The 27,283-nt window shown below is 45.1% G+C and overlaps 1 protein-coding gene across 2 annotated transcripts in view; it reads left to right on the top strand.

Annotated features, from left to right (window-relative positions):
- The window catches only part of GNAS (GNAS complex locus), a 118,647-nt gene that overhangs the window by 36,561 nt on the left and 54,803 nt on the right, over nucleotides 1–27,283 (top strand). Inside the window, exons 1-2 of one of the 2 annotated variants that reach the window (XM_072350044.1) lie at nucleotides 6,150–6,756; nucleotides 10,131–10,203. In XM_072350044.1, coding sequence (XP_072206145.1) covers nucleotides 6,618–6,756; nucleotides 10,131–10,203 — 212 coding nt within the window. In that variant the 5' untranslated portion in view covers nucleotides 6,150–6,617. Of the gene's footprint in view, nucleotides 1–6,149; nucleotides 6,757–10,130; nucleotides 10,204–27,283 lie in introns of those variants that run through there. The other variant, XM_072350043.1, reaches the window with a different exon arrangement.

Raw genomic sequence — 27,283 nt, 5'->3', positions numbered from 1 at the left:
AAGGAAGGCCTCGGTTAATTCTGTTAGTAGACTTTGGGCTTGTTTTTATTTAAAAACAAAACAAAACCCCCTCTCAAGTTTAGAATTTCTGTATGGAAACATTCTTCTCCTTTGCCAGAGAGGGAAGTATCTCGTTTTCGTTCTGTTTGTGTTGGAGTATCTGTACTTAAATGTTTTGTGTTTGTTCTTTATTGAATGCATTAGTGGTGCATTAATTTCTTCCTGACAATGCTCATTTTACTGCACTCCGATAGGCTCGCTCTTTCCCGTACGACAGACAGACTTGTCGTTCTGCTTGGTGACCCTACTTTGCCCTCCCAAGCTTTGATTGATAACGGCTTAATTTCCAACCTTCTTTACCTTTTAGTACTTTTTAAAGTGAATTTTGTTCTGGTCACTGCAGGAGAAACAGCAAAAAAAAACAAAAAAAAAAAAAAAAAAAAAAAAAAAAACAAAAAAAAAACAACACCAAAACACAACAACCCACATTGGATTCTTACTCCAAGTCCAATCATTTGGTTTGTTTTTCCTTTTTAGATTATTGTTTGGCTTTAATTTGCTTGTTTCTCCTTTAAACAGGCTTGGGATTACTCAAGGGTTCCTTGTTCAGCAGGCCAAAGGGTAATTTGGAGACTTTGAAACTGTCTCCCTTTTTATCACCAAGTTTTGTTCTTCCAAGAGTCCAAAGGATTTTGCGGGCTGATAGCTTGAGGAGATGCCTCCTTCTAAGGAAAGCGTAAGCTGCCGCCCAGATCCATTGCACGGCGCCGCTGCCGGGCCTCAGACAGATGGGAAAAAATGGATCCAAGTCTGAACCGGAGCCTTAATTAATCCCCATATAACACTAATGAAAAGACTGAGTTTATTGGGGATTAAATGCACTGAGATCACTAGATCTGACATCCAACAAAGGCCCACAGCTCTGCTTTCCCAAAGCTAGAAACACTGAGAGACTTCAGAGCAGCGAAGCACCAACATACAGCACGCACTGCTACAAACTGTCCTTTAACTGAAGGAGTCCATCTGTCCCAGAGATAACTGCTACGTTTGGGAGAAGGAGGTCTGTTAGGGCTGCCAGCCCGGCGCCGGGAGCTTGCAGGACAGCAGAGCGATGCCTCGAGTGGTGTGGGCTGCGTGAAAAACATCACGGCTATTTCTGCAAAGGGCTGTAATCCTCAGAGGTGCTTTTTCAGCACCTTTCTAATATAAATTCACTCCCTGCTTACTCATTTATTTTTGCCCAATACTTTAAATCCTTGGAAAAGAAATACTAATTAAAAAACCCACTAAAACTAAACCGACCAGCCCTAACAAACAAAGGAAAAACCTGCTCTCTAAAATCTTAATTTTTTTTACAGGGCCGTGCAAAGATAAAGGATTTCAAATGGGTCACACGGTGGGGAAGGGCAGATATTTAATATAAAAAGGCAGGGCAGAAACATAATTCTGCAACAGCAGATGCTCAGCTGTGGGGGCATTGTGGGGTCACAGATGCTCGGTGAACAACGGGTGAAGCTCTGTTCCCCTCGGGACGTCACCTTGCTGTGGTCAGCAGCTCTGCCCCGTGCTCCTCGGTGGGGAGCTGGCTCACATTGTGAGCAGTGGGTGCAGGAGGTGCCTCAGTGCGTGGCTGCAGCTGCATTTTCGGATTAGCAGGGAATTGCTGTGCCTTTGCTGTACATTGATCCCCACACCTGACAGCTTCAAACAGGAGAGTATTTTTTTCTGTGTTGTTTTCTTTTTCCACATACATCCGGCTCTTTGAAGGTGCAACCTGGTAGCACAGAGAAGGAGGTTATCAACTGCAGTCTGGATTTTTAAGTGGAAAAGGTCTAAAGTAAATCAGAGATAAAAGTGTTGCTGTATGAGCCATTTGTTTCATGTGTTCCCCAGGTTAAATGGGCTCCCTATCCTTCCATTGGAAAGCCTTGCTGAAGATAAGCTGCTTCCTATGAACAGAAACAAAGGAAATCATACGGTTAGATCCCCACTGTTACTTTTACTTTTTGAGCTGGAAATGTTGTCCTCTGTGCAGCAGTGGGAACTGCTGTTCCAGTACAGGACAGGCTGACAGCCTCCGCAGAGCTGCTGTGCCATTTGACTCTGGTTGCTAAGGGATGCTCAAGCGTGATGTAGTCTCTGTCTTTCCTTCCAAATGAACGCACTGGTTTGGTCACAACTCCACCCCCACAGCTCACAGCCAAAAGTTTGTGAGGTTGAGTTCACTGTGGGCAGTGTGGTCCCATAAGGAGCTGTGCAACTGTGAAGAATAGTTAGCTGATTGGCTTTGCTGTAGTCTGGGGCATCCAAAGTGCTCAATACTCTCAACTTCCCAACAAATGTGGATTGTTTGCAGTAGGAAACAGGGGTATTTGTCACCCTGGTGGGTTTAGGAGGCATTGTGTTATAAGATGAACGTCCTGATCACATTTCCTGTGAACGCAAAGGGTAACTAGTGAACCCAAATTAAATAAGGAACAGTGAGACACCGAGTGTTGTCTGTCACAATATCCAAATCTGAACTTACAAGTAGCTCTAGGAACAACTGCTGCATGTATGCTGTCCAGCCTGTGTTTGTGAGTTCCCTCTTACCTGCTCAGGTTCCTCGTGCTGTGCAGGAAGGCAGACTGCCACAAGAATGCATTACAACAGCTGTGTGCAACAGTCTGTAGAATGTATTAAAATGTGAATGTATTAAAACAGGAGAAAGAACTGAGGATTTTCATCCTTAGAATGTAGACGTTAGGCCAGTTGGGCTAAAAATTAAGTGAAGTTAGCAAGTAGAGTGAAGGGAGTTACAGGTGTATGAAACCTCCCGATGCACAGCCTCCACCAGCGTCACATTGAGGTGTTCCTCACTTCAAGCAGTTCTGCTGTCTCTTCCTGGGGGAACTTTCCTGCCTTGAGAAACAACACCGCAGAACATGGTTTCACACAACCAAACTGCCCATTCTTTTTGTGAAATCCTTCAGCTCTGTGCATGTCAGTGTTTCAGAGCCTTTGCTTTTTGCTTTTACTTTATTCTGAAAACATCCTGCAGCAGAATCAGAGGCTCCTGGTTGTCCCTGTGAGAACCAGAAGACCATCCGTGGATCTGGATTTCATCTGTAAGCATGCAGTGCTCACAGCTCTGTGGCCTAGAGTCTAATCTCCCGTTCATTTAAATAGTGCAGCCTGAGCCAGCAGACTTCAGTCTCCTATTGAATGTCTCTTTCACCCACTTCCACATTCATGTTATCTTGCATTTTTGGAAAATATTTCTGCCCGCCATGCAGCAGTGTCCTTTGGCACACTCTTCAGAGTATTGTCAGTCCTCAGATAGATTTGTATCGGTTAGGCTCTGCACTTTAACAAGGCAGGGAGTTAGGGGTCAGGCTTTGCATGTGCTTCCCTTTCTGAAGGCAGAAGAGTTGTAAATAACCATGAACCTGAGTTTCACAAGGTGGAAGCTAATGCCACTCCTTCCATGGTTTACTCTGAGGACACTTCAGCAGCACCTTGTTCCTTAAACATGTAAGAAGTATGAGGACAATTAATGTTTTGGTATGCTTTCTATTCAAGTGGTGCTTTCTTAATTAGTACTGCATCAGAAAGAAAAACCACCATAGCAATTAATGAGTCTCAGAAAGATCAATCAGTGCCTTACATCTTGTGTCATGTCTTTCAGAAGTATGTAACCGTCAGTAGGTTTAACAGTTTGGGAGCGAGAGGTTGCTGGTTTTTACAGCTTACAGCCCTCTTCACACTCGGATAACATTTGAAATACAGTGATCTAATTCTTTACCCATCACAAGCAAACAGGAGTTTTGTAAACGAGCTGTCTGTGTTCCTCCTCCAGCTGCCTCACACTCTGCTCAGCCTCAAAGCACATCAGCACAGGTGTACCAGAGGCGGCTGTTGGAGTCTCACCAGGCAGAGCCAGACCTGCTTTGTGCTCAGACGATGCTCCGTGCTCCTCTGGCACCTACACAGCAGGACTCGGTGAATTCTACAGCGTATTTCCTGCTCCCCTTTCCCTGCTCTAGCTCTGCTCACCACTTGTGAAGATTTGAGCCCTTCGTGCACCTCCAGCAATGTTTTTTATCTTGTTTGTGGATTCCTTTGAGAACTGCTGGAGGCCCAAGAGCTGCTCCCTTCCCCCTTTCCCGCTGGGGTTGGGGCAGATTCTCCCCGCTGCCCGAGGTGGCAGGTACTGGCAGTGCTGCATTCCCTCCATACCTGCTGCCATCAGAAAGCCAGGAGGTTTTATAGTTTTCGGTCTGAATTCTGCAGTATTGATTCTTTTATGTCTTGTAAATGTCACAGTTAAAATATGTTTTAATAATAACTACACGGAAACGATACAAGTAAATACAAAAACCGTAACAGATACAAGGAATTATTATGATCTTTATTTCAAGTTAACGGGGGCAATTCTGAGCCAAGTTTCTCTCAGTCCTTTGGAAATTGCCTTGGCATAAAGCACTCGAGGAAGTCAATGGGAGTCTCCAGATCTCTTAGGCTCTGCGTTCCCCAAGGCTGCAGCATTTAAAATCCCAGGGAAAGTCCCAGTAAATCCTCTGAGGCCGAGGCTTGGCCATGGGGGTCCCCGCTTCCCTTTAGGCCCACCCCTCTCCCAGCGCTGAAACAGACGCATCTGCTGACACTGAACGTGACCTTCTGGTTGTTTGCTCTCTTCACGTAATTATTTTACTGTAGGTGGCTCTAAATATAGTAACCGGGTGACGTAAGAAGGTGTGTGCATGGGAATAGCATCGGGGATAATTGAATGCTGCAAGTGGGGATAAATAATTTATGTAAGGGACATTTCGCTAATCTCAGGGGTAGAGGAACAACATCTGTGTGTTTTAGGGAGCCAGGAAAAGCAGAAATCTTTGGGTTTTGAGCATAGCTGATAAGCCTCTGCATGAAAACTACCGTGCAGCGTGTAGGATGAAGTTACCAACAGGGTGTTAGAGAATAAAACAGAAATGGGTGGCTGGGGAGATCGCGGGTGGAAGCGCTGTGAACACCGAGCTGAGCTGTGCCCAGCACGCGTGCTTCGCTGGATTACTGGGCTGTAACGCGGCTCTGCGTCCCGTCCCGGAGCAGCCCCAGGTGGGCGAGGGCAGCCCAGCACCGGGCTCAGCAGCACCGCATCGAGGAGCGTCGCCCCACTGTCTGCACGGTGGTTCTGTAGGGAACTGGGCGAAAGTTCCGAAGTTCACCAGATGTGGAAGAACAAGCGGACATAAATATTCAGCGCAGCGAGGTCTGCGGGAATTATTCTGAAGCGTACAATAAAGTGCCCCCGAGCACCGCCCCGTTAAAAATCGATTCCAAACGTTACGACTTTTAACTCTTTCCCCCTCCGAGCCCTGCAAGTATTTTCGGGGCCGCTCTGATCCGCAGCTGTTTCCAGGGACGCTCAGCACGGCCGGCTGCGGTGCAGCTCCGCGCTCGGCCCCGGCCCGGCTCCGTGCGGACCCCCGGCCCGGTTCGAAGAGGGCGCCGGCGGCGGCGCGGGCTGACGCGGCCGTCATGTGAGCGGTTCCGCTCCCAGCGTTCAGTGAGGGCCGCTCGCCCCACCCCGCCGCTCTGCCTCCTCTGAGCGGCTCAATAGGGGGAAGAAAAATAAATAAATAAATCGAAAGAGGCAGCCGGGAGAAATGCGAGAGAGAGCAGGAAAATAAGGCAGGAGCAAAGCCTCCCGATCGGGCACCGCGTCCGTTCGGGGGAGAAGCGAAAAGGGCCTTTAAAAAAAAAAACAACCCCCCCCTTCTCCTCGCACTGCGCGTGGTGGAGAAGCCGGGAGGATTCAGCTGCCTGCGAACAGAGCGTGAAAAAAAAAATAAAAAGCAGCAAAAAGGAGGAAAAAAAAAAACCAAAAAAACCAAGCGGGGTTGGTTTGGGTCGGACCCCCCCGGCCCCGCAGGGAGGAAGGAGCGGCGGAGCGGCGCGGAGGCTCCGACGAGGGACGGGGAGCGGCGGAGCCGCGCGGGGACAAGCGAGGAAGAGACATTTCCCGATCCTCCCCCGCCGCGGCTTCGGGGAGGTTTCCGCGCCTGCAGCCCGAGCTGGATCGGATCTGAGGAGGATTAATAATTTTTTTTTTTTTTTTTTTTTTTTTTTTTTTTTTTTTTTTTTTTTTTTTTTTTGGGGGTGGCACCGAAGCTGGATTTTTTCCCGTCCGTTCGGCGCGGGGGGCGCGATTTCTGTTCCGCCTGAAGGAGCAGCGGCCCGGCCCGGCCCGGCGATCACCGCCGAGCGCTCCGCAACGCGCTCCGTCGCGGCCCCCCCCCGGGGAAAGGTGCGCTGAGGGGATCGGCGCGGGGCCGAGCGGGGGGGGCGGGGAGGAGAAGCAGCTGCAGCTGCCGGGGAGGAGGCCCCGGCGGAGCAGCAGCAAAGTCATCGCCATCGGCCCCCCCTTGGCTGGCTCCGGGCTCGGCTCTCTCCATGTCTCTGGCTTTGGGCAGCGGCCGCCACAGCAGCGAGTAGGGGGGGAGGAGGAGGAGGAGGAGGAGGAGGAAGAAGAAGAAGAAGGAGGCAGCCCGGGAGAGTGCCTCCCTCCCTCCCCCCGGCAGCCCCGGCCGCCTCCCGTCCCCGCGCTCCGCGTCCCCTGCCTCCCCCTCCCCAAGATGGGCTGCTTAGGGAACAGCAAGACGGAGGATCAACGCAACGAGGAGAAGGCGCAGCGGGAGGCCAACAAGAAAATCGAGAAGCAGCTGCAGAAGGACAAGCAGGTCTATAGGGCCACGCACCGGCTCCTGCTGCTGGGTAAGGGGCCGGGGGCCGCGTCCTCCGCGGCGGACGGAGGGGAGGAGGGCAGGAAAAGGAGGGCGGCGGGGCCGCACGTCGTCCCTCTGCCCCCTGCCCGGGCGCGGGGAGGCCGGCGGGAGAGGTGGGGCCCGGGAAAGCGGATCCGCGGGGCCCACCCGTTCCGCGGGGCCGGGGGCGGCCTGCGGCCCCGCCGGGCCCGAGCGCTCGGCCAAGCCGGGGAGGTGGGCGCGGAGGCGGCGGGGCCGGGGGTGTGCGGGGATGGGGGGGGGGCTCTCGGGCACCGCCCGCGGGGGACTCGGGCGGGCCTCGCAGGTACGGCAGCCGTTCTCCGCCGGGCGGGAGGGCCGCGCGGCTGGGGCGGCGAGCGGGGCCTCGGCGGGAGGAGGGCGGCGGGGATGCCGGGCGGCGGGGAGCGCCGTGCCCGAGGGAGAGGGAGCCCGGGAGGAAAACAGGGCAGGGCGCCGCAGGGGAAGGCCGGCACGGCGGGGCCCGGCCCGGAGCTCGGCAGGCCCGGGGCGCTGCCCGCTGCCCTCGGGGGCTGAGGGAGAGGAGGAAGAGGAAAGGAGGAAGTCGGGGAATTCTTGGGGGGGGGGACGGACGCTGAGAGGATGTTGATCCCGGAGGGAAGAGCGGCGGCGGCCTCGCTCGGGGCTGAGCGTGCGGGGCGGCGCGGGGCCCGGCCGTGTGGGGCTGCCGGCCGGGATCCGGGAGGCGGCGGCGGTCCGCTCCGGCTGCGTGCAGTACGGCAGCGCCGCTCCGGAACGCGGATGGGGGTTACGGGAAAGAAGGGGCCGGAACGGTTGTCGGAGGGGAGGGCGAATGCTCGCCACGCACAAGCTTCGAAGTGTGTCAGAGTATTTGAACATAAGGTGCGATGGGGGCATCGCGGGGCTCAGCGAGCGGCAGAGGCCAGGCCGCACGGAGCGGGGAACGGGCTGCGGTGTGTGCCCCGACCGGCAGCAGCTTTTAACTGCCCATTTAAAAGGGGAGGTGTAACGTGCTGGAGCTGCAGCAATACCCGTGAAGATGAAAAGTAGATCGGCGTTGAGCAGAAATCTCCCAGCGGTGCGGTTTGGAGCTCAGGGAGCAGCCCGGCCTGCCGCGCTGGGGCTGAGCGCTACGTGCACGGAACCGTTCCTCACCAGCTGGGTCACTTCTGTGACACACGAGGGCTCACTTGGATTTTTCTCTTTGTTTTCTTCAGTTGGGGTGACCGAAAAACAGTTCGGATGTTTGCAAATAAAATTGTGCAGGTGTGTAGTGCTGGCTGTCGGCTCCTCTGTGTGTGTGGCTGCGGTGGCTCAGCCGCTGGCAGCCTCACCCGCTGTGGGCAGCCTGCAGCAGTAACTTAACTGGGCAAGTAGTGAAGCTCACATCTCAGTAGTGTTACTTTTGCTTTGTGTGACACGTTACATGGAAACACCAAGTGCTCTGAAAGTGTGGGGCAGTCTCCGTATTTTCACAGCACGTTCAAATAACGCCACAGAATCGCAGCTCGGTGAGCTCGCAGCCCATCCCGCAGCACACAGGCCCCGCTCCGTCTGCAGGCAGAAATTCATGGAACTATCCTTGGTGGTGAAGTTAAAACGTGTGCATCGTTGTTTGCAAGAACAGAGCTGTAACGGGCTGCTGGTTACGGAAATAGGCTTATTCAGAAATATGGCTGTAACACTTAATTTTGGTTCGCTGTTGCTGTATCCGATCCAAAGAAGCCAGGTATGCCGATGCCAAGCTGTATGCATTTGCAGCAGCAGCAGTCTCCATTTTTGGACTTAGCAACATCAAGATCTTGGCTGGGAGTGCTTTTGATTAGCAGACATAATTTCAAGTCACATCTGAAATGTTGTTAGTATTGGAAATAGGGATTTAGCATATGTTACCACTCCTGAGCGATCGGCTGTTGTGAAGAGGACCCCATCTGTGCCCACCGGAGGTGCTCAGTGTCGCTGCCCACTGTGATGGCGGTGTGGGATGTGTGCCCGAGGGGTGCAGCCGTGGCTCAGGGGATGTGCTGCTTGCAGAGCACTGCAGGCAAACCCTGCTCCTGCATCTTACCAACCAGTCAGCAAGGCAAGGAAAGGGAGAGGGGCACTGGTATTGTGGCAAAGCGTGCAGACTGATTTTATGGAGAGAGGAGTGGGGCTGTTAGGAATTCATGAGGGGGAAGGGAAGGGAAGGGAAGGAAAGGAGAAAGTGGAGAGGAATGCATCTGTCAGAAAATGAACTTTGAAGTGTAGCTGCTAAAATACGATTTTGAACATGAGGCTCAAAATGGAGGCTTGTGCTGTCAGTGTGTGCTACGGAGGCCTGGCATCCTGGAGCACAGGCTGTGCCTCGGTGCCCGATCTGCCACATGCATTCCTGGTGCTGAGACAGAGGGTGAGGAGAGGAATAAACAAGCAGCAGGAGATGCAGAAGAGAATCTTGCTGAATGTTACCAGGTTGTGATACTACTCTTAGAAAAACATGCCTGCTTTATATAGAAAGCTGATCTGGCAGCGTGGAGCAGCTCAGTTAAAGGCTGCTGTTTGAGTCTTCTCCGTGTGTATGGGAAAATGGGTGCTACGGGCAGATGGGCTGCCTCGTGCACTGGCATCCATGCAGCGCAGCAGAAATAGAATACGACTACTTATGGAAATAAGAGGAAGTGGAGTATTTATTTATTTATTTGTTTGTTTGTACTTCAGGTATATGAGGGAATTGAGAGTGGTGGGGGCCTGTTTGGAGCACGCAGCCACAAGAGGTGTCCTGAGTGTCTCACTGGGTGTGGGGTCGGTTTGGAGCACAGAGGGGGTGGGAGGCTGCTTCCAAGACACGGATTAGAGAAAGGAGACTTCTGTAGCTTTGTGGGTGGAGGCTTAAGGGGATGCCTTTCTTTTTCAGATGTGAGTATCCATATATCTTATTTCTTGTGATTTAAGTTACAGTCTTTTGATCGGGTAGTGATAACTGCAGTCAAACAATGTATTTTAAGGGTCTAACGAAAGCACTTCTCTTTAAGCTGGACTACACTCAGTCTTTCTCTTCATCAGATAGTGTTGACGAGACAAGCAGATTTTGACATTCTCTGACTTGTCCTCTGCAAAGCGCTGAAGTTGTCCTTATTCCTTCCAGACCTCGCAGTCTGCTTTTAACATTGACACTGGAAAAATGGACAGTGAAATGATCCAAGATTCAGATCTGACACATGACTTGAGCTGGGCGTTTATTTTTAGCTACAACTGAAGTTTCCAGTGGCAATTACTTCTTTTTCTTTCACTTTTTCACTCTTGCGCTGAGAAAACCAACTTTCTTGATTTTACTGTGAGGGCAGAATGATGTCCCTAATCACTCACATTTCCTTCTCAATTTGATTTACTTTCATTTTCTAGGTGCTGGTGAATCTGGTAAAAGCACAATAGTCAAACAGATGAGGATTTTGCATGTGAATGGATTTAATGCTGAGTAAGTACTTTTGGTTTTTTTCTCTTTACGCTTTACCTTATGTCTGTGTTCCACCCAGTAGGTGGTTTTGTTTTATATCCAAGTATGTTTTCTTCTTTCTGCTGTTCCGTACCCTGTAGAATCTGGTATGTATTTTTAGATGAGACTGATAGACATTAATTTGAAAAAGTCAGGCATCAGTAGGAAGTCAGAGCTAATGGTGTGGGGCGGTTTGTGTCCAGGTTCAGTGTGGCTGATTTGATGAAGGCTCAAGTTTTGTGTTCTGATGTTTTTTGTTTTTCTCTTTCTCACTACGCTTTCTTTCTTTCACAACATGGCTGGCACTAATTTACCTCTGCTGCAATACATTGTTTTGTCCTGCTGTAAATACAACAACTTCTGTTAGTGTACAGAATGAATGCAATTTTCTTTATTTAGAGCAAGCAGGGTTTCTCTGTCTTGACAAAGTAAGACTGGGATATGTATTTCTAGGACAGCAGGTCAGATTTTGTTCTCTTCTGTTGCTTTTGCTCGTCCACGTGTTTGTGATTTATGTTTCTAAAGGATTCTCTTTTTATGCTTGAGATCTATATGGTTATTTGATCATTATGAGGATGGCATTTTATGATACGAAAAATGGAAATCTATTCTTAGAAAACAAATCTTCCTCAGGCTTTTCAGCTAACTATAGTAGGGAGTCGGAAGAGATCTGGGTGTTAGTTGGTGTGACAAGCATCTGTATGTGTGTGTACACCAAAACCTGCTAAATCAGTTCTAATTGAATTAAGGTGATCGAATTTTAGACCTTATTCCTTTTAAGTACAAATTTTAGATGATGTTTTATTTCTGTCTTTTTGTTTTCAAACAGTATTTTTGTGTCAGCTTCTCCTACCTTTAAAGTCAGTTTAATTTATTCTGTGTGTCCTATTGTTTTGGGAAGATTAAGCTTTCACTAGTCTTGCAGTATTAATTCTTTAGTAAGAATGTCTGAGCTAAATGTTTAGCTAAGGAGCCTTGACAATACTTTCTCCTAATCCCCAAATGCTGGTGTAGGATAAGGTACACAGTCTTTTGAAAGAAACTTCAGGCTGATTCATAATAAGCTTCGTTCTATAGTATGCTGTGTGGTTTTAGCTCCTCTTTGTAGGAAATGTTTTCTTAACTCAAGACAACTCTTTCTCCTAAGTTCCTGGTCCTACACCAGATTTCTGCTGAGTGGTCTTCTTTGTTTGGATGCTCCTTTTAGTAAAGACCTCTTAAAAGACTTGCATGACTTAAAACATTTGCAGGAGATGACTTCGATGTAGCAGCTCTCAAAACCTGCTGCTGAAGTATAACTGTCATCCTTGAAAGTGGAAGTTGGGCATCCTTGGTACCTTTAAAATTATCAATCCATTTAACCAACAAAGTTCTGCATTTACTAAGCATACAAATGCTGTTAAAGAGATGGTGCTTGTGTGTAGTTAATGATATATTGCATTGGTGGATGACTGTCCCAAACCTGTGAGCTGCATACCAAAATCTGTGTGAGATTGGGATCTCAGGGATCCATTATACAAAGCCTGCAGAGTTGGCAAGGGACTGGAACATTGAGATTGGCAGCAGCATTGCTTTCCTAAGTATCTCACTTCTGTGTTGTAGGCTTGGGCTAAGCTGAACATGCAGCTGGATTCCAGGGCAACGTGGCAAATTTGGCTTCAGCAGCTTCTGCTGGCTTCTGTCTTCTCCTAGCAAAGGACTGGGATTACCTTGCAGTCCCTATGCCAGCGCAGCCCTGCTGCCAATCACGTAGCATATTTGTGATGCGTAACAGCAGAGAGGTTGTGAAGACTCATATGCTGGAGATGACGACAGTCTTCAGTGTTAGAGTCCATGTGCACAGATGTAGTTTTGAATTATTCCTCTTGATGCGGCTTATTCATGTGGCTTGAAAGAAATCTAGCTTGAAGTCCTATCTAAGACTTGTTTGCCTTTGATTTGGTTGCCCTCTGATAATTGACCTTTGAAGCAGAAAGAGGATACCTGCTGTGATGTGTAATGTGCTATAAAAACAAGGGAATCAAAGGTTTTTCTTCAGTGTTACTCAAAAACTCCTTGTTTCTGGTGACGACACAGGCTGTGCAGTGCTAAATGCACTGGCTTCCCTTGCAGTATGTGGGGACTTTCGTTTTCAAGATTCTGCTTGTAAACAGATGAAGGGACACTTGTCCTACACCTGTGTGTAAATTGGCCTCGTGTAGAGGTGTAGCCTTAGCAAGCTGAAACCTGTGCAGTTCTATGGAAGCAGAAGAATTTCCTTTGGGATTCCATTCCTTGATCGTTTTAGCTAATTAGTTATCTGAGGAACTGTATGGAATCAAGTGTTCTAGGTAATTAAAGTGCTTAATAGTTAACAGTGCTGGGGTGAATTTGAAGGTGGTTAAAGTTTTAGCTAAGTTTAAAAAACAGCCTTTACTGTAGTTAAAAAAATCAGTAATCTTTTTATAATCCGTAATTGAATTAGAGACAGAAATACTTCTCTGTTTCCTGTTGGGAAGGTGGCACGTGGCTCATAGCAGCATGGTGACGCTTGTAAGTGGAATACTGGAGCAGCAAGGCCTGGTCCCTGCCTGCCTTCTGCAGGGGGGTTAGAAGGGCTTTGCCTCTGTCAGCACTTGCAGAGTGGCTCCAGTTGGTCTTGTGTCAACTGCTGCATTCGTACAGCAATTTCATAAATTAACAGGAGTGTGCTTTGCCATGGTATTCTTCCTGCATGCCTAACCTTTAACATGGAAGAGCTGCCTTTTAAGTGTGATGAAGGCATGGAATCAAAGTTTTCTTCTCTTTAAGTTATTGCCAATGGTAGGGCCCCTTGTGATGAAGGAAGGTTTAAAATTGTCATGTAGTAGCAGGAAGCCTGTGATTTCCCTTCCTTTCTTTCCCTCCTTTTCCCAATGCTTTATCTGTCCTTTCATGAAGCTATTCCAGACAAGTAGGCTGGCTGTCATGTAGCGCGTTTTGTCAACATCCTGATAAGGTGGAGCTAAAATCTTCAGTGTTTGACTGTGCAGAAGTTCATACGCCAATTCATGTGAACCAGAGAAGATTAATCATGGAAGGGGCTAAGTAGGAGGAGTAAGGAGGAATTAATGTCAATATGTAGTTCAGGTTTAAGGGGGGCGGAGGGGAGATTTATGTTACTTTGAGGCTGGGGTACGTGGCTTCTGAGATGACGGCCTTTCACTGACTTCTTTCCAGTCATCTTTCCCCTCTGCGATCGCTGTGGGTTTGGCTGACAGGCTCTAAAGATAGAGGGTCATTGTCATGCGTGATTTTAGAAAGTGGGAAATTGGCAAAGGGAAATAGGCAATTTTCAAGTGTCATGGGAAAAACTGGGACAGGCAGAAATATCTAGATAGAAATAAATGGTTGAAATGTAACTTACGAAATCCACTACAAAGATTGACAAATAAGGGGAATATGCCTTTGTGATTAGTAAGTTTGAATAGTATTCATGATTCAGGAAGTCTGGAGGTTATAGGGAACTTCAAATAACTGTTCTCAGCCCCAGTTGCCCAAACAATGTTGTATAATGATGACCTTATTTCATAAACTGATATTTTTAAGCATTGAATACAAGTCTATGTATTTATGAAATCCGCTGATGGTAATGGCAGAGGCAGAACTGAATAGCTTTTATTTTCAGGACTTGGATGAGAACTGTATTTGCTTTTCTCATGTACTTTGAAAATGTACTTGCTCTTAGTAGTGAAATTAAGTACGCCAAGTCAACCCTTGAAGCTTTGGCACTCTTTTCTTCCCCTTTCCTCGCCTAGATTCAGTAGTTTTGTGAGGAAGGAATTGTAGTCATGGATGCTTTCAAATGTTTTCTTTATACATCTGATGTAGTAAAAAGGAGCCGCAGTCGGACTGTCATTTCACATAAACCAGTACTTGGCGTTGGCTGGAAGACTGGGCTTTGTCTGTCTCTTCTGTGTCTGAAATGATGCCTGTCTTCTGCTAACTGAGTCCATCTTTTATTTTCTAAGGTTAGTCTTCTTATGCGTGTGAATTTAAAGAAGGGAAGTTAGTATTACGATTGATGGGGAAAAAGTATGATATTTATAACTAAGTATTTTAAGTAATGGATTCCCTCCCAGAGGCTCACATTAGTTTGCATACATAACTATTATTGCTCTGTTTTGACAGTGCATTTTGATTTGTGTACCAATTAGAAAAAAGAAGCAAACTGACCTTATCGTATTTTACCATCCTGGATACAAAACCTTTTTCCTGGTGTTTGGGTAACCCTGAAAAGCTGGAGGGGGGCTCAGTGTGTGTTTCTGCACCACTGTGTGTGTCAGGAGGCTGCTGGGGGTTGGAGTCTGACAGCGTTTTCTTCTCAGTGCCCGTTCCAGGACACGGACTGGATGTCGCTGTACTGTCAATGTGCTGTGTGCTCATTTGGACTAGGAGTGCTTTTGGTCCGGCTGAGGAAGCAGTTACTGGATCTCAGAGAGTTTTGTGGCACAGAACATGAAGTCAGGGTGTGGGTGGGGGGAGGAGAATGGTGCATGTTGCAGTCTGGTTTGGGTCCTGTCCTAACGGCTGGCACAGCTGTGTCATTGAGTTTTGTCACAAGGTAGGACTATACCAACACAGAGTCAGTGCTGTAATTAAGGACTGAATACTGCATGTAGTTTGTAATAGTTCCATCAAATATTTACATAAATGAAATAAAACTGTCTTCCATCAATTTGAAAGGAATTGGAAGTCATATCTGGTGGTGTCAAACAACTTAAGGGTAAACAAAAGAATCCTTAGTAGCTGGAAACTTTGCTGTGGTGTTGATGTGATTGAAGTTATGTTTTTGGGGAAAAAGGGGGGAGAAAATGTTTTCCTGTAGAAAAAAATCAGCCTGAACTCAATGGAGCAGTGCGAGTAATTAGTTATCTATAGAAGGAAAATGAGATGAAAAAGTTTCCAGTATTTGAATTTCTCATGCTTATTGTGGTCCCTTTCCTAAGACAGAAGGCACCCTCTTCTGAGGACATAAGCAAATACTTACCATTCAGATCTCTGCTGAGGTGTGTGTGTGTGAGTACTGCAGGGGGAGTCTTCAGAAAGCTCTCCCTGTTTATAATGGCAGCAGTGCGCCTTGCCTGGCAGAGCGTTATGTCCGCAGCCCTGAATGTTCCAATAGGCGGAGGGATAAGCCAGGTGTCCTGCTTGGTTTGTCAGTGTACAAAATGATGTGATGTTGTTTCCTGAAAGTAGTACAGAAGAGTGATGCAGGAAGGAATCGGAAAGTAGAAAGGAATGGGTTTGTTCTGTCTGTTTTTAGTTGCTCGTGGTAGGCTCGGGCTGACCATAAGTGCAGACATGAGAACACACAGACTTTCATTTTTACGTAGTGCTTTATTTTCAAGCAGCTGTTTTGTGTGTTTGTGCTTTTTCAAGAAACTCTCATGTTTAGATGAGAGAAGGAAAATGAGAACTGAACATCAGCTTTGTTTTTTGTAAGAAAAGAAATAGGTGTTGCTTGTAGCACAGCGTGCATCTTGTCTGTGCTGGTGAAGGGAAGCATTGCATTCTCCTAGCAAAGCAGCACTATTTCAGCTGCCACCAATACCTCTCTGCCCCAGAATTACTGTGCTGACATTGCAGCCTGATGTTTGTGCTTTCAGTTAAGTAGTTCAGTTTTCTGATTTTAACTACATTCAGAACAGTATTAAACCTTCCCTTACAGTGAGTTGATGCGTGTTGCAGACATGACTTGTCATGTAAAGGGACTGGCCAAAAATACAGCAGTGGTTATATTTGTTTTGAGGTTTATATTCAACAGAAGCTTTTAAAATGTGCAACGACAGCTATGAGTGTGGTGCAGGGGCTGCAGAGTGGTTCTGGAGAGCTTGGAGGGCAGCGACCAGTGAGGGGAATAGACATGGGTGATGTACTGTGAGGAGCAGAAGAGGAAGGTAGGGAGAACTTGGGATGTAACTACGTGTAAAACATGGTGATGGGTGTGGGTGGGTTCTGATTTCTGATGGTCATTGTGGAATTCTGCCCAGTAGTTCTGGTTTAAAAAATGAAGACCAATGGAAAGGTTGCTTTACAAAACTTAAGATTTTTCTTCTGCCTTCTCAAGCAGAAAAGAAACCATTACGTGGATTCTGAGCTACATCTGATTTCTGTAGCTTGTTCTGCATCTCCTGGATCTTTTGTGCAGTAGTCCCAGCCTGCAGTTCTCCCTGTAGTACCTGGGGCTTTCAGAGTATCTCCTACTTCCTCTGACCGATACAGACCTTGTTCTCATCTGTGTCCCCGGTGTTCCCTGCAATGCTGGTCCTTCAATACTCTCATGTCATCCTGTTCTTTATCATTTTTCTTTTTCTTTTCTCTCCTGTTTTCCTGCTACCTGATCAGAAGTTGGTATGTGCTCTGTCTAGTGTAGCTCTGCATGCACCCCTGCCTTTCCTCGTTAGAGCTCTAAATTTGGTCTCTTTTCCATTCAGCCTTTAATTTTCTCTATGGGAAATTATTCTCTACCACAGCATAAAGGCTGGTTTAAGTTGGACAGCAGTATCACAGACAGGGTCTGAACTCTTCCTCTATTTGCTCCGAATTCTTGAAATGTTTGTGCTCGATGTGTTCATGGGTCAAAGTGGAAGTGGTGTATTTTTCTGTTTTCTGATTGGAGGCAAATACCTACTAATATAAACCAGTGCAACATGTTCATTCTATTTAACCCATTACTTGGTAAATAACAAACTGTATTAAATACCCACCATAAAATGTCAGATAACTTCCTAAAGGCAATTCTGTTCAGAATCTACAAAATGCACATCTGTATTCTATGCTCCGGTGTTCTGTCCAGAGAAAAAACAAAGTTCAGTGCATCAGGTTTCCCCAACTCTTCTCCAACATGCCGTGCAGTGCTTATCTTCCCCTAGCTGCTGTGCAGGAGCAGTCGCACTGTGTGAAGAGTTTTCTATCCTGGTATCTCACTGAATTTCTTCAGTTCCATGCAGTTTGGATGGGCATTACTCTGATTTTCCCAGAAAAAAGTGCTTTTATTACCCAGGTGCATTTTATTATAAATGAACAGAATTCTTTTCATTGTCTTAAACTCATGAAACGTTACGTTTTTGTATTAAAACTGTGCCTTCACATTATTGAGATCCCTCGAGGTTCCCTTTGTTCATTGCAGAGCTATATTTCATCAGATTCCAGTCATCTCCTTTTAGCTGTTTGGTTTTTTTTTCCTGTTTCTTTATGTTAAATGCTAACGTTTTTGCCCCACGTTCTCATTTGTTATTAATTAAGCTCAGCTCCTAGCAATCTAGATATGAGTCTTACTTCTTGGTGCTGCTTCTTGGATTGCTTGGCTTCCTGCATTGCTGTTACTCTGTGGGATGGGCTCAGGAGCAGCAGAGATGTGCTGTGTCATTTCTTTTCTCCCAAAGGAATTTTCTATTACTATTGTTTTTAATAGTGAAAAACACTTCACTGCTTCCAGTTTTGTCAGCATCCTTTCAGAGTGTCTTCTAGGCTGAGGCAGACATAGCTGATGCTTTGAAGTATAATCCAACAGGCAAATTTATCTGTACCTTTATTTTTAGATACATCATGCATTTGTGTATTAGAGTTGCCTGTGTCCTATCTCTGATGAAGAGCTGAGATAGATGACACTGAGCATTTCCACTGATGAGGGATTTTTTTATGTAACTTTAATCCTTACATATCAAAAATAATATGCCTTCTGTCTTACTTTGACAATTGAACCTTGAATTCATAGTGCACATAAGAGCATTCAGGATATAGTGCTGCTGTAGCCACACCTGTTTTAAAACAATATTTTCACAACTGTATTCTGATATAAACATAGAATTAATTAGAATTAGTTGTTTGCAGCTGAGCTTGCTTACACAGGAACAGCGATACATCAAGGCATGCTTGTGTCAGCTGAGGGACCAAATTAACTGCTTTTGGAGGAACGCAGCAGTGGAGTGTCTTAATGAGATGACATGTTTTAAGATGTTTGTTCCTTTGAAGGTATGGGAAGGCTTGTGACCGTATCTCTTAGACTCTTGGTGCTGACTACATTCTCCAAAGGGCTGTTTAATGAGCATTGTGTTCGCTTGCCTTTTCAGTTAAGGCCCCAGAAAATAATCATCTCTCCCAGGTGCAGCCTTCTGCTCGCCTGGGGCTGAGCTGCTGGAGCAGCAGAGGTGTGGAGGTTTCCATCCAGGGCTCCTTGTGGTCCCAGCAGGTGTTACGTTCAGCCTTGAATGGCAACTTAACTGCTGGCTGTGGGATTTCTGTTTGCCTTCCTAATCACTGTGCTCTAAATACCCCAACCTAGTCTGCATGGCTGTATGCACACGTAGGGCTTTGTTCCTTCAAAGTGAAGTCATCTCACTTCTGCTATTCTAACACGTTTTAGTAGTGTAAATATTGGTGTGCATTAGAAAATGCCAGAGGGAAACCAGGCTTAGAGAGGTGAGTTTCTTCCTCACGTTTGCAGTAAGGAGCTGTACCTTACTCCTCTCTTCCTTGATTTTTTTAATTGTGTTCTAACAGTTAAAAAATGTGTGAAAGGATGCTGAGGTGCAGCAAGTTCAGTGAGCTGTGTCTGTTTTTAACCTTGGTAACTCAGATAGCTTAAAAGTGAAGCTGCTAGCTAAGTTTGATTTACGGTGTCATTAATGAGAAATATTTAACCAATTAATTTCCTGCATTTTAATTCAATTGCAGAAGGGCTTGGTATGGCTTCAGATATTTTATGTTGCTTTAATAGTTTAATATCATTTAAGATAAAGGTAAAAACTTTGTTTTTTTATTAATCAGCTGAAGCTCGTTGTCACAAGGACACAAGCATTCATTGAAATGATTTTGGTTGTCTGAATGGAGGGTCTGTGAAACGCAGCCTGGTACTTTCCATGGAGAAAACAAAATGGAAAAAGGACACACGGTGCAAAGCTGAGATGTTCTTCTTGCTAAACGAATGAGAAAACAGAGAAGAGAGGCTCAATGGGGCATGTGGGGTGCTCAGGAGGGGCAGTGATACCCCGAGCTGTGCAGGGCAAGCAGCTCCAGCTCCATGTCCTGACCTGACTGCAGCTCCCAGCATTTGGAAGCAGAGCTGCAGAGGTCAGTGCCAATGAAGGTTTTAAGTTAAATGTTTTTGATGTTTTCAATGTATTTTATGAAAGCACGTTATGCAACTTTCTGGAAGATTTGCTTTATGGAATTTATTTTGTTGTTAAATTTCTACGAAGTAGGAAGTCACTGTGTTTTCTGTAGTGGTTTTGAAGCGTGCTGCAATATATGCCTACAAATTAGATGCAACTTGTCACTTTGGGCTCGTAAAAAATGATTAATATTGTTTCAAAATGGTTACTCAAAGGAACACAGCCTGCTAACACTGAACATTTGTAGATAGCACCAGGATTTCTAACTAGAGATGCACAATTGTACACATCCACGAAAACTGCAAATGTAACTATTTTGTCTTTCAGTTTTGTTCTTCGTTGGAATGTGAGGGTGAGCTGTGTCACTGGGCCATCGTTTCAGTGAGCCCTTGGGAATTCCAAGGAATTCCTTGGGATACCCAGCATTGCCTCTGTATTCTGCCTTCACCTAATTGGACAGTTGTCCTTTTATGTAATGGTACCTTATGCAATAGTATGTTTTCTTTCCTTATGTTTATCCCTGAAGAACTTCATAGTGTTCTGTGACTTCAGTGTCTTTTTGCCACCATTGGAAAGTGAAGTGCTAGAAGAAAGTAAAAACATCTGAGTTTGGTGAAGCATTTCTGATTTTTTTGCACAATCTTAGGACCTTTTATTAAAAATATATACTTTTTTATATCTTACTTATAGTAATCTTGTTTGAGTACAGATTTATTACTGAATATAGAAAGTAAAATAATGCATTGTTATTTAGAGAAAGCAACAATATTCTGCAAGTGTTTTATTCCTTACAAACAAGAGAAGAATGCGTCCATCCTATACAACCCTGCGAACAGAAGAGGGGAGCTTAGAGCCCGTGGCAAAGATGAGTATGAGGAGCATCTGTTAGAATGGGCAGGTTTTTGAAACAAGAAGTGAGAGGGAGCCCAGGTTGCCAGGTTTCTCTTTTTTTTCTAAGTTATGGTTTCTCACAACAAGGAAGAACATTACAGTCAGCAATAGCTTTGTATCTAGTGGGATGTTCTTGAGTCAACTTACACCTCTTTTGGAAGATTATAGATCTGATAGATAAAATCAACTGGTGTGATATCAATGCTTTTCTTCCCCAATATGATGTATTCCCATTGTATTTTGATTCTTAAAACTGCGTTGTGTGGAGTTAACAGTGTGTATATTAGGGCACTGTAAAAGCTGCCTCATGGATAGATCTCAGTGCAGTGGATAATAAAGGCAGTGAGTGGGACCACTTGAAAAGCTCCCAGGGAACTACTGGCTAAGTATACAAAGTCAATCTTTAGACTACTGGTCTGCTTCAGTGGCAGAGCCCTCTTTGCACACTGGCTGAGCAGTTAATGCTGGAGAGGTCAGGTTACTCTTTACAGGGGGATCTGAATAACATGTTTAAAAGCTGTACTTCATAGATTTGTTTTAATACAGCTGAACGCAGGGCAATCTCATGGGAGTCAGAATGTAGATTGTATCTGTAAAATTGGAAAGGGCTTGAAAGTCAGTTAATTATGGCAATGTGCTTTATTGTGGCAAAAAGACAAATGTAGCTTGGATGTATAAAAGAGGGAAAGTGAAGTGTAAGTAATAAAGTGGTCTTCAGTGCTGATAAGGGAGTTATTAAAATAGTCTGTCCTATTCTGGTGTCTTCGTGTTGTGAAGAATGTGGAGCTGTTGGGAAGGATTTAAAGGAACGGCCCCAGGAATTGCAGGAGGTCCATAAGTAGGATGCCCAAGTGGGATTTTGTTAACACGTAGAGGTGCTGCTGTGTGAGAAGGATACCAAAAATGTGAAGGCATGAGCAAGCTGTAGTTCCCTTAGCAGTAGAGATACTTTAAGAGATAATTTGTTGAGATGCTGAAACTTCATTTGAGCTCTCAGAGATAAGGACAGGTTTATTTTTAAAGTGGTTTTTAATGCAGCTTCTGGAGATGTGGCTTTCCTGACAGAAGTGTACCTGTTCCTGGTGCTTGTGCTGGTGCTGGCAGATGCAAAGCCTGCTTCATGTACTGTAGATCACCTGCTTCCTTTGCATCAAAAAGGAATTGTTTGGTTTATGATCCTGAGCATCGTTGCTGTGGATGCAATTCTGCTTTGGTTTTGGAAGCCTCGGAACCTTCAGAGTGCTGTGGTTGCCTGCAGGTGCCAGAGAGGTGGGGACTGATGGACGGTTGTTCTTTGATTTTTGTATTTCCCCATCAAGATAATCAGCTACTTATATGTTGTTACTGCTTTGACTTCCTTCTGAAGCTTCAAGGATTGAACAAGACCTGACTGTCTTTTGTGCCAGACTGGTTGATTCTTGCGTGATCTGGATAAAACTGATTGAGAGTGTGAGTTAAGAACAAACCTCTTTCACTTGGAATTGATAGGGATATTTCCATCTTCTGCTGCATAAAGCGCTTTTGACCTCCTTGGATCATTTGGGTATACTACTTCTCACCAGTTCTTTGCTATTGCAGGGTGCTCAGTGTCATCTAATTTCTTGCCCGTACCTTTTATGTAGCATATAATTAATTGTGACCTTCAGGTATGGGGAGGATGTGGGGAAGCACAGTGGCTGTAATACTCTGAAAGGCAGCTGAAATCGTACAGCTATCTTCTCTGGGCTACAGGTCTTGCAAATATTTACTGCATGTCAGGATTCCTTTCTGTACCAAACCACTAAACCAGATTAAAGCCCTCCTTCTGGACTCCTCTGTGTAGGCAGGCTGGGAAGCTGGCTTAATGGATTCAGTGCAACTCTGTGTCTGTGTTGAAAGAAATAGCAGAATTTCACCTCATTGTGGAAAATTCAAATTGTTATGGTTTGGGTGCTTTAGTGTGTCTGAATGAAACCAAATATAGTTCTCTTCAATTCCATTCATTGTGGACCTTATCTGTCGTTCTGATGCATCTCACTTGTTGCCAAGCAACCTCAACAGTAGTTCTGCGCATCCAGCAGCATTTATAAAAATAAAAGTGAGTAGTTGTGGCTGAAAATAAGATGCCTTCTGATGGCATGAATGGAAACAGTTACGAGAGGGAAATGAGGAGTGGTGCGTTTGGAGCTGGTGTTCTGAAAAAGCCTTTAATATTTAGTGCTTAGGTAGTGCCCTTTGTTTTCAAGGCAATCATAAGGTTATTAAATGGAGAATATTTTTTTTTCCTTTCAGTGAGTGAAGCCCAATGCTTCATAGTGCTTCATAGAGCAGAGAGCAAGGTTTGGTCCTGAGAGGGCAGGAGTTAGTTTGGTGTTCGTATTTGTTCTTCTGACCTGTGTGGGCTTCACGCGTTTCTAATTGGACTGCAAATTAACTGAAAGGGTTTGGAAGATTTTTTGTTCGTGTGTTTGCTCATTATATCCAATAGATATCACTATCCATTCATTTCATGCTGATGCACCTACAGTGTATTGAATTTCATTAAAATATTTATCACCTTGAAGGCTTTCCAAACTAGAAGTATGATAGATAGTGTGTAGGTCCTTTACTACTGGGTAATGTTGCAGTGCTTGTAAAGCAATAAATAGAGCTTATTTTTATATTCTGTCTCTTGTGTGAAATGCGATCTGAGCAGCAGACAAACTGCTGCAGTAAAGGATATAAAGATGAATATGAAATCCGACTTGTAAAAATGATATTGAAGTTTGCATGAGAGCTTCATTTCAATCCAGAAAGAAAGTCTATAGCGTTATTGAGAGTGCAGGAAAAGTTAGAAAGTGCCAGTATTAAGATTGCCGTGAGTTCCTTTCAGTTTAGAATACTACTGCCTGTATGGAAGGGCCGTTCTCAGTTCTGTAACCAACCCCTTAAAAGCAATAATTCTGACACTTGAAAGTAGATCCTAACATTGTGATCTGACTCACTTTCCCTCAGTCACAGCCCGGACTGACTGAGTTGCATACCATTGGCACACAGTGCAGCATGTCCCCCAAGTTTTGGCTGCAGGGCAGTTGGTCTCAGTTACAGACACCAGTGCTTTGCTTCCCACTCTTGTTTTCTGAGGGTGCTGATCTTAGAAACACACTCGTTCCACTTCTGGGTAAGAGTAGAAAAAAAGGATGTGCTGCAAATGAATCAGAAGCAGTGGTATAGCAAGTCTCTGGTTTGATTTACACACAAACAAGGCTGCATTCTGAATTACACATTCAGTGTTTGACAGAGACCTGGGTCAGACGTGCTTGGGACACGATGAGGTATTTTGTGCTAAGTCTGTGCTGATGGGCTGCACGTCCACTGAGGTGTTTCTGTCAAGAGGCTCCCAGTTTGCCATTGTTGAGGATGAAGTGGACGAGAGGCAGCAGTGTAATATGGGAGGAGTTTTCTCTGTGTGACACAGATAAACACAACAAATGAACTGAACGCTCCATGTGCACATTCACAGCTTATCATTGCAAGGCAACTTCCTGCTATCCTGCCTCTGTAGGAGTGTGGGATGTTTCAGAGGTAGTGCCATGCTTCAAACTGTTACGAAGAGGATGTGTGTATTTTGAATTACAGTCTGTATGTTAATTGTCTGCATCACAGAGCAGAATGGGTGCATGCCTGGGAGGGGCTGGTTTCCCTGTGCAAGGTGGGCGGTATGTTGTGAGCAGACTGCGGTGGCAGTGAATTGCAGTCAGCTGGGGTTTGGCTGCTTGTTGTGCATGGACTGAAAACAATACTGGGTAATTGTGGGTTAAAGGATAAATTCGGTTAATGAAGAGGTACAGAAGAACGGCATTAAGAAGTGTTTAAAATATAATGAAAAAAGCCATCTCAGTGTATGTAATATTTTTACCATGTGTAACACGTACGGTTTATTGGTGTTGGACTAAAATCTCTCTTGATATATTGCAAGTAATAGAGATAACTTGGAAAAGAAGAGCTGTGTGTGTGTGGTGTGTATACGTAAACTGTTTGTGGTGGTATTTTTACCTTAATCCTCTAAGAGAGAAAGGCCAGCCCTAGTTCATGGTTTTCTTTTTGGGGCTTTTTTGTTTGCTTGTTTGTTTTAAATGCATAGAAAGCGTGAATTTTGGCAGCTGTCATTTGCCTCTAGGCTTATAAATAGGTTTGTCCCTGCAAGATGTGTGTGATTGCTGCACATCTGTAATGTGTTAGCTGCTGCACCAGTATTGCCATGTAAACTCTGTTACCCTTTTGTATATGTATGTATTGCCTGTATACCTAGTTTGTAAAGGGTAAATATTATAAACTGGTTGCTCAAGAGCAGTATGCTATAAAAAAGTAATAAGCACATCAGTAAATGTGTTGGAGGTGGTAATAAAACTGCACTATAATCTGTCTACCAGTTTACTGAACTCTAACTGTCGTTATCTGTGGCCATTAACTGCTGCATGGTGGACGTTAACCCTTTGTGCAGCAGCTCTATGTGGGATGGTGCAGATATGACTGCAGCGATTTAAGCGTTGTTTCAGGTAAATGTGCCATCTCATGTGGTAGCATTCCTGGGTTTCTTGTGGCTCTTTTTGCCTGGCTTTTGTTTCAGTAAGAAGGGAACGCCAATTATTATGAGGAGAATACCTTTGTCATCAAAATGGATGTGCTTGTGTGAAATTCAAGCAAATACGTGACTTGTTCCAGATTTTTCCTGAAGTATTTTAAAAATAATAGCGTGCATAAAATGATAAGCATTTAAATGTTGAAATCTTTTCTTGGATTATATTTTTGTAAAATAAGCCTTTTAAGAAGCTTACTTGAAAATACCATAACAGAGATTACAGTGGAATTGTCTCCAAATGTCACCGAGCTTCTGAATTCCCCAACTCTACTGAGGAAACTGCGATGTGGGGCCAGGGCTGGAGTGACTGTGGTGTGGGGCCGGGCAGTGACTGTATTTTGGGGCCGGGCAGCGACTTCTGTAGCTGCTGCCCGGGGTTTCCACGTGGCAGCCCTGCGGGGCATTCAGGTGTGGCTCTGATCGCTGCCTTGGTGGACTGATCCATCCCCAAAGCAATTTCTGTGTGCTGAAAGCTGGGTTGTGTAATCTCAGGAGCGTGGCTGTGTTAATATTTTGGAAAGCTGGGTGGATGTATGATGGTGAGGTGAAATAACAGATTGCTTCTCATTAAGGAGTCCCTCTGGGTCAAAGGTTTAAATTTTCTAACTTCAGACATGCATTTCTTTCTCATTCCTCCAAGGGATGATTGCTCACGTTCAGCAGTGTCCCACCATGTCCTCACACATTGGATGCTTTTAGTCTGCACTTTTTGATGCCTTGGCACTGAGGTGGGTTTTATACAGACTGCTGTAACCAGCATCCCTCCATTCCAACACAGCCTTTAAAATGGCAAGCAGTTACGTTTGAAGTTTGGATCTTGTGATTTCAATATAGATATGAAGTGAAATACTCCTGGGTGTGGTGATACTTAATCATTAATGATTGAGACTTGGGACGTTTCCTGAATATTAATGCTGGACATGAATGCTGATTGCTTAAGATGGAATTATTACCCAGCCAACCCAGTCACTTACTGTCCTCCTCTCCTTTTTTATTAATTGTCCTTGGAGAAAAGGTGAACACAGATCTGGGTCAGGGAAGTATCTGACACGATCTGAAGCACAGTGTTAGGACCAAGTGATGGCACTGCCTCCATACCTTACAAGTTGCATAATGGTCATGCAGTCTAAAAATGGTTTCGAATGATGAAACTGATAGAGAATTTGCTCTAATTGTGTAATTGCCACTAAAGGTAAACTGACACGATGCCACACCTTGGATGTACTTTAATACTTAATCTGCTTCTTAGGAAAGGTTGAGGATTGACTAGCTAATGTCAGTACAGTGCTTCAAAGAAGCCTAGTCATAAAAATGTTTATGACCAGGTTTACATGATTTGCATTTTAGATACATATGTCCTTTCTCCGCCAACACCAACTGTTAATAACCTACCAGAATACACTGAACGTTTCATAAATGCGTTTGGAAGACACAATATATGCAGTTGGTTACACTGTGCTCTGTAGGAAGTTTGAACTGCTGAGAAGTCTTCCTGAACTTCTGTATGAAAGTACGTATGGAGATGGCGGTGAATAGCACTGAATACACTTAACTGGTGTAGGTAGGTTGCTGTTGTTATCTGATTTCCAGGTAGTTGATTAGTATGGCATTTCTGCATATTGTTTGCATAGCACTTGTAACTTGTGGGAATAGACTTGGCTTCGCTTTCTGTTAAACCTGAGAAGGAGATTTCTTCATAATTTCATTACAGTAAACGTTTTAGGGGAAAGCTTTGTCTTTCTGCCTGTATGCAAATGATCCTGAAGGTCGGGTGTGCTCTTCCCTTTGTTTTCCCTCTCCGTTACAGCAGCTTTCTAACCATGTACCTTCTCCCAGGAGTGTCCCCCTCAGCTCATTTTTAAAGCAGAGGTAGGAGAAACAGTTAAGTTTGAGAAGTGCCATCTCAGAAAGCTGATGAACAAAGATCTGTATTGGTGACTTTTACAGCACTGCCCTGAGTTACATCAGCATCCACAACAAGATTAGCAGCGCACTGTGAGCTGGAATTGGCCACATCTGTAAAAGTACAAGCCAAAGAGAAATGTTTGAGCTCTTACACTAAGGCAGGTTGTTTCGTTTTTAAAAAGGAAGGTAAGGGACGCGCTGTGTTTCCTCACTCTTTCTCCTTCTCTCTCCTCTTGCTTGTTCTAACCTCCCCATATTGTGGTTTACTGCTTAACTGAGAATCACAGTTTCTTACATAAATGAAGAAATGACTATGAAATACTCTCCTATATATCTGATAAATAATACGTTTTAGAATTCTAGAGATATTGACGATTGCTTTCAAATTCTTTTTTATTGTTTTAAGCAAATTGGTACTTCTGAGCAGATATTTTCTGTAATGTAGTGGTAAAAAAAATATCTGTCTGCAGAAGTTTCCAGAAGGATTGTTTCTAAGAATCGTGCTGTGCTACATGAGATGGATGGTTTGTGC

Source organism: Excalfactoria chinensis, chromosome 15, assembly GCF_039878825.1.
Source record: "Excalfactoria chinensis isolate bCotChi1 chromosome 15, bCotChi1.hap2, whole genome shotgun sequence".
Lineage (NCBI taxonomy): Eukaryota > Metazoa > Chordata > Aves > Galliformes > Phasianidae > Excalfactoria > Excalfactoria chinensis.
This window is presented reverse-complemented; position numbering and strand designations above follow the sequence as displayed.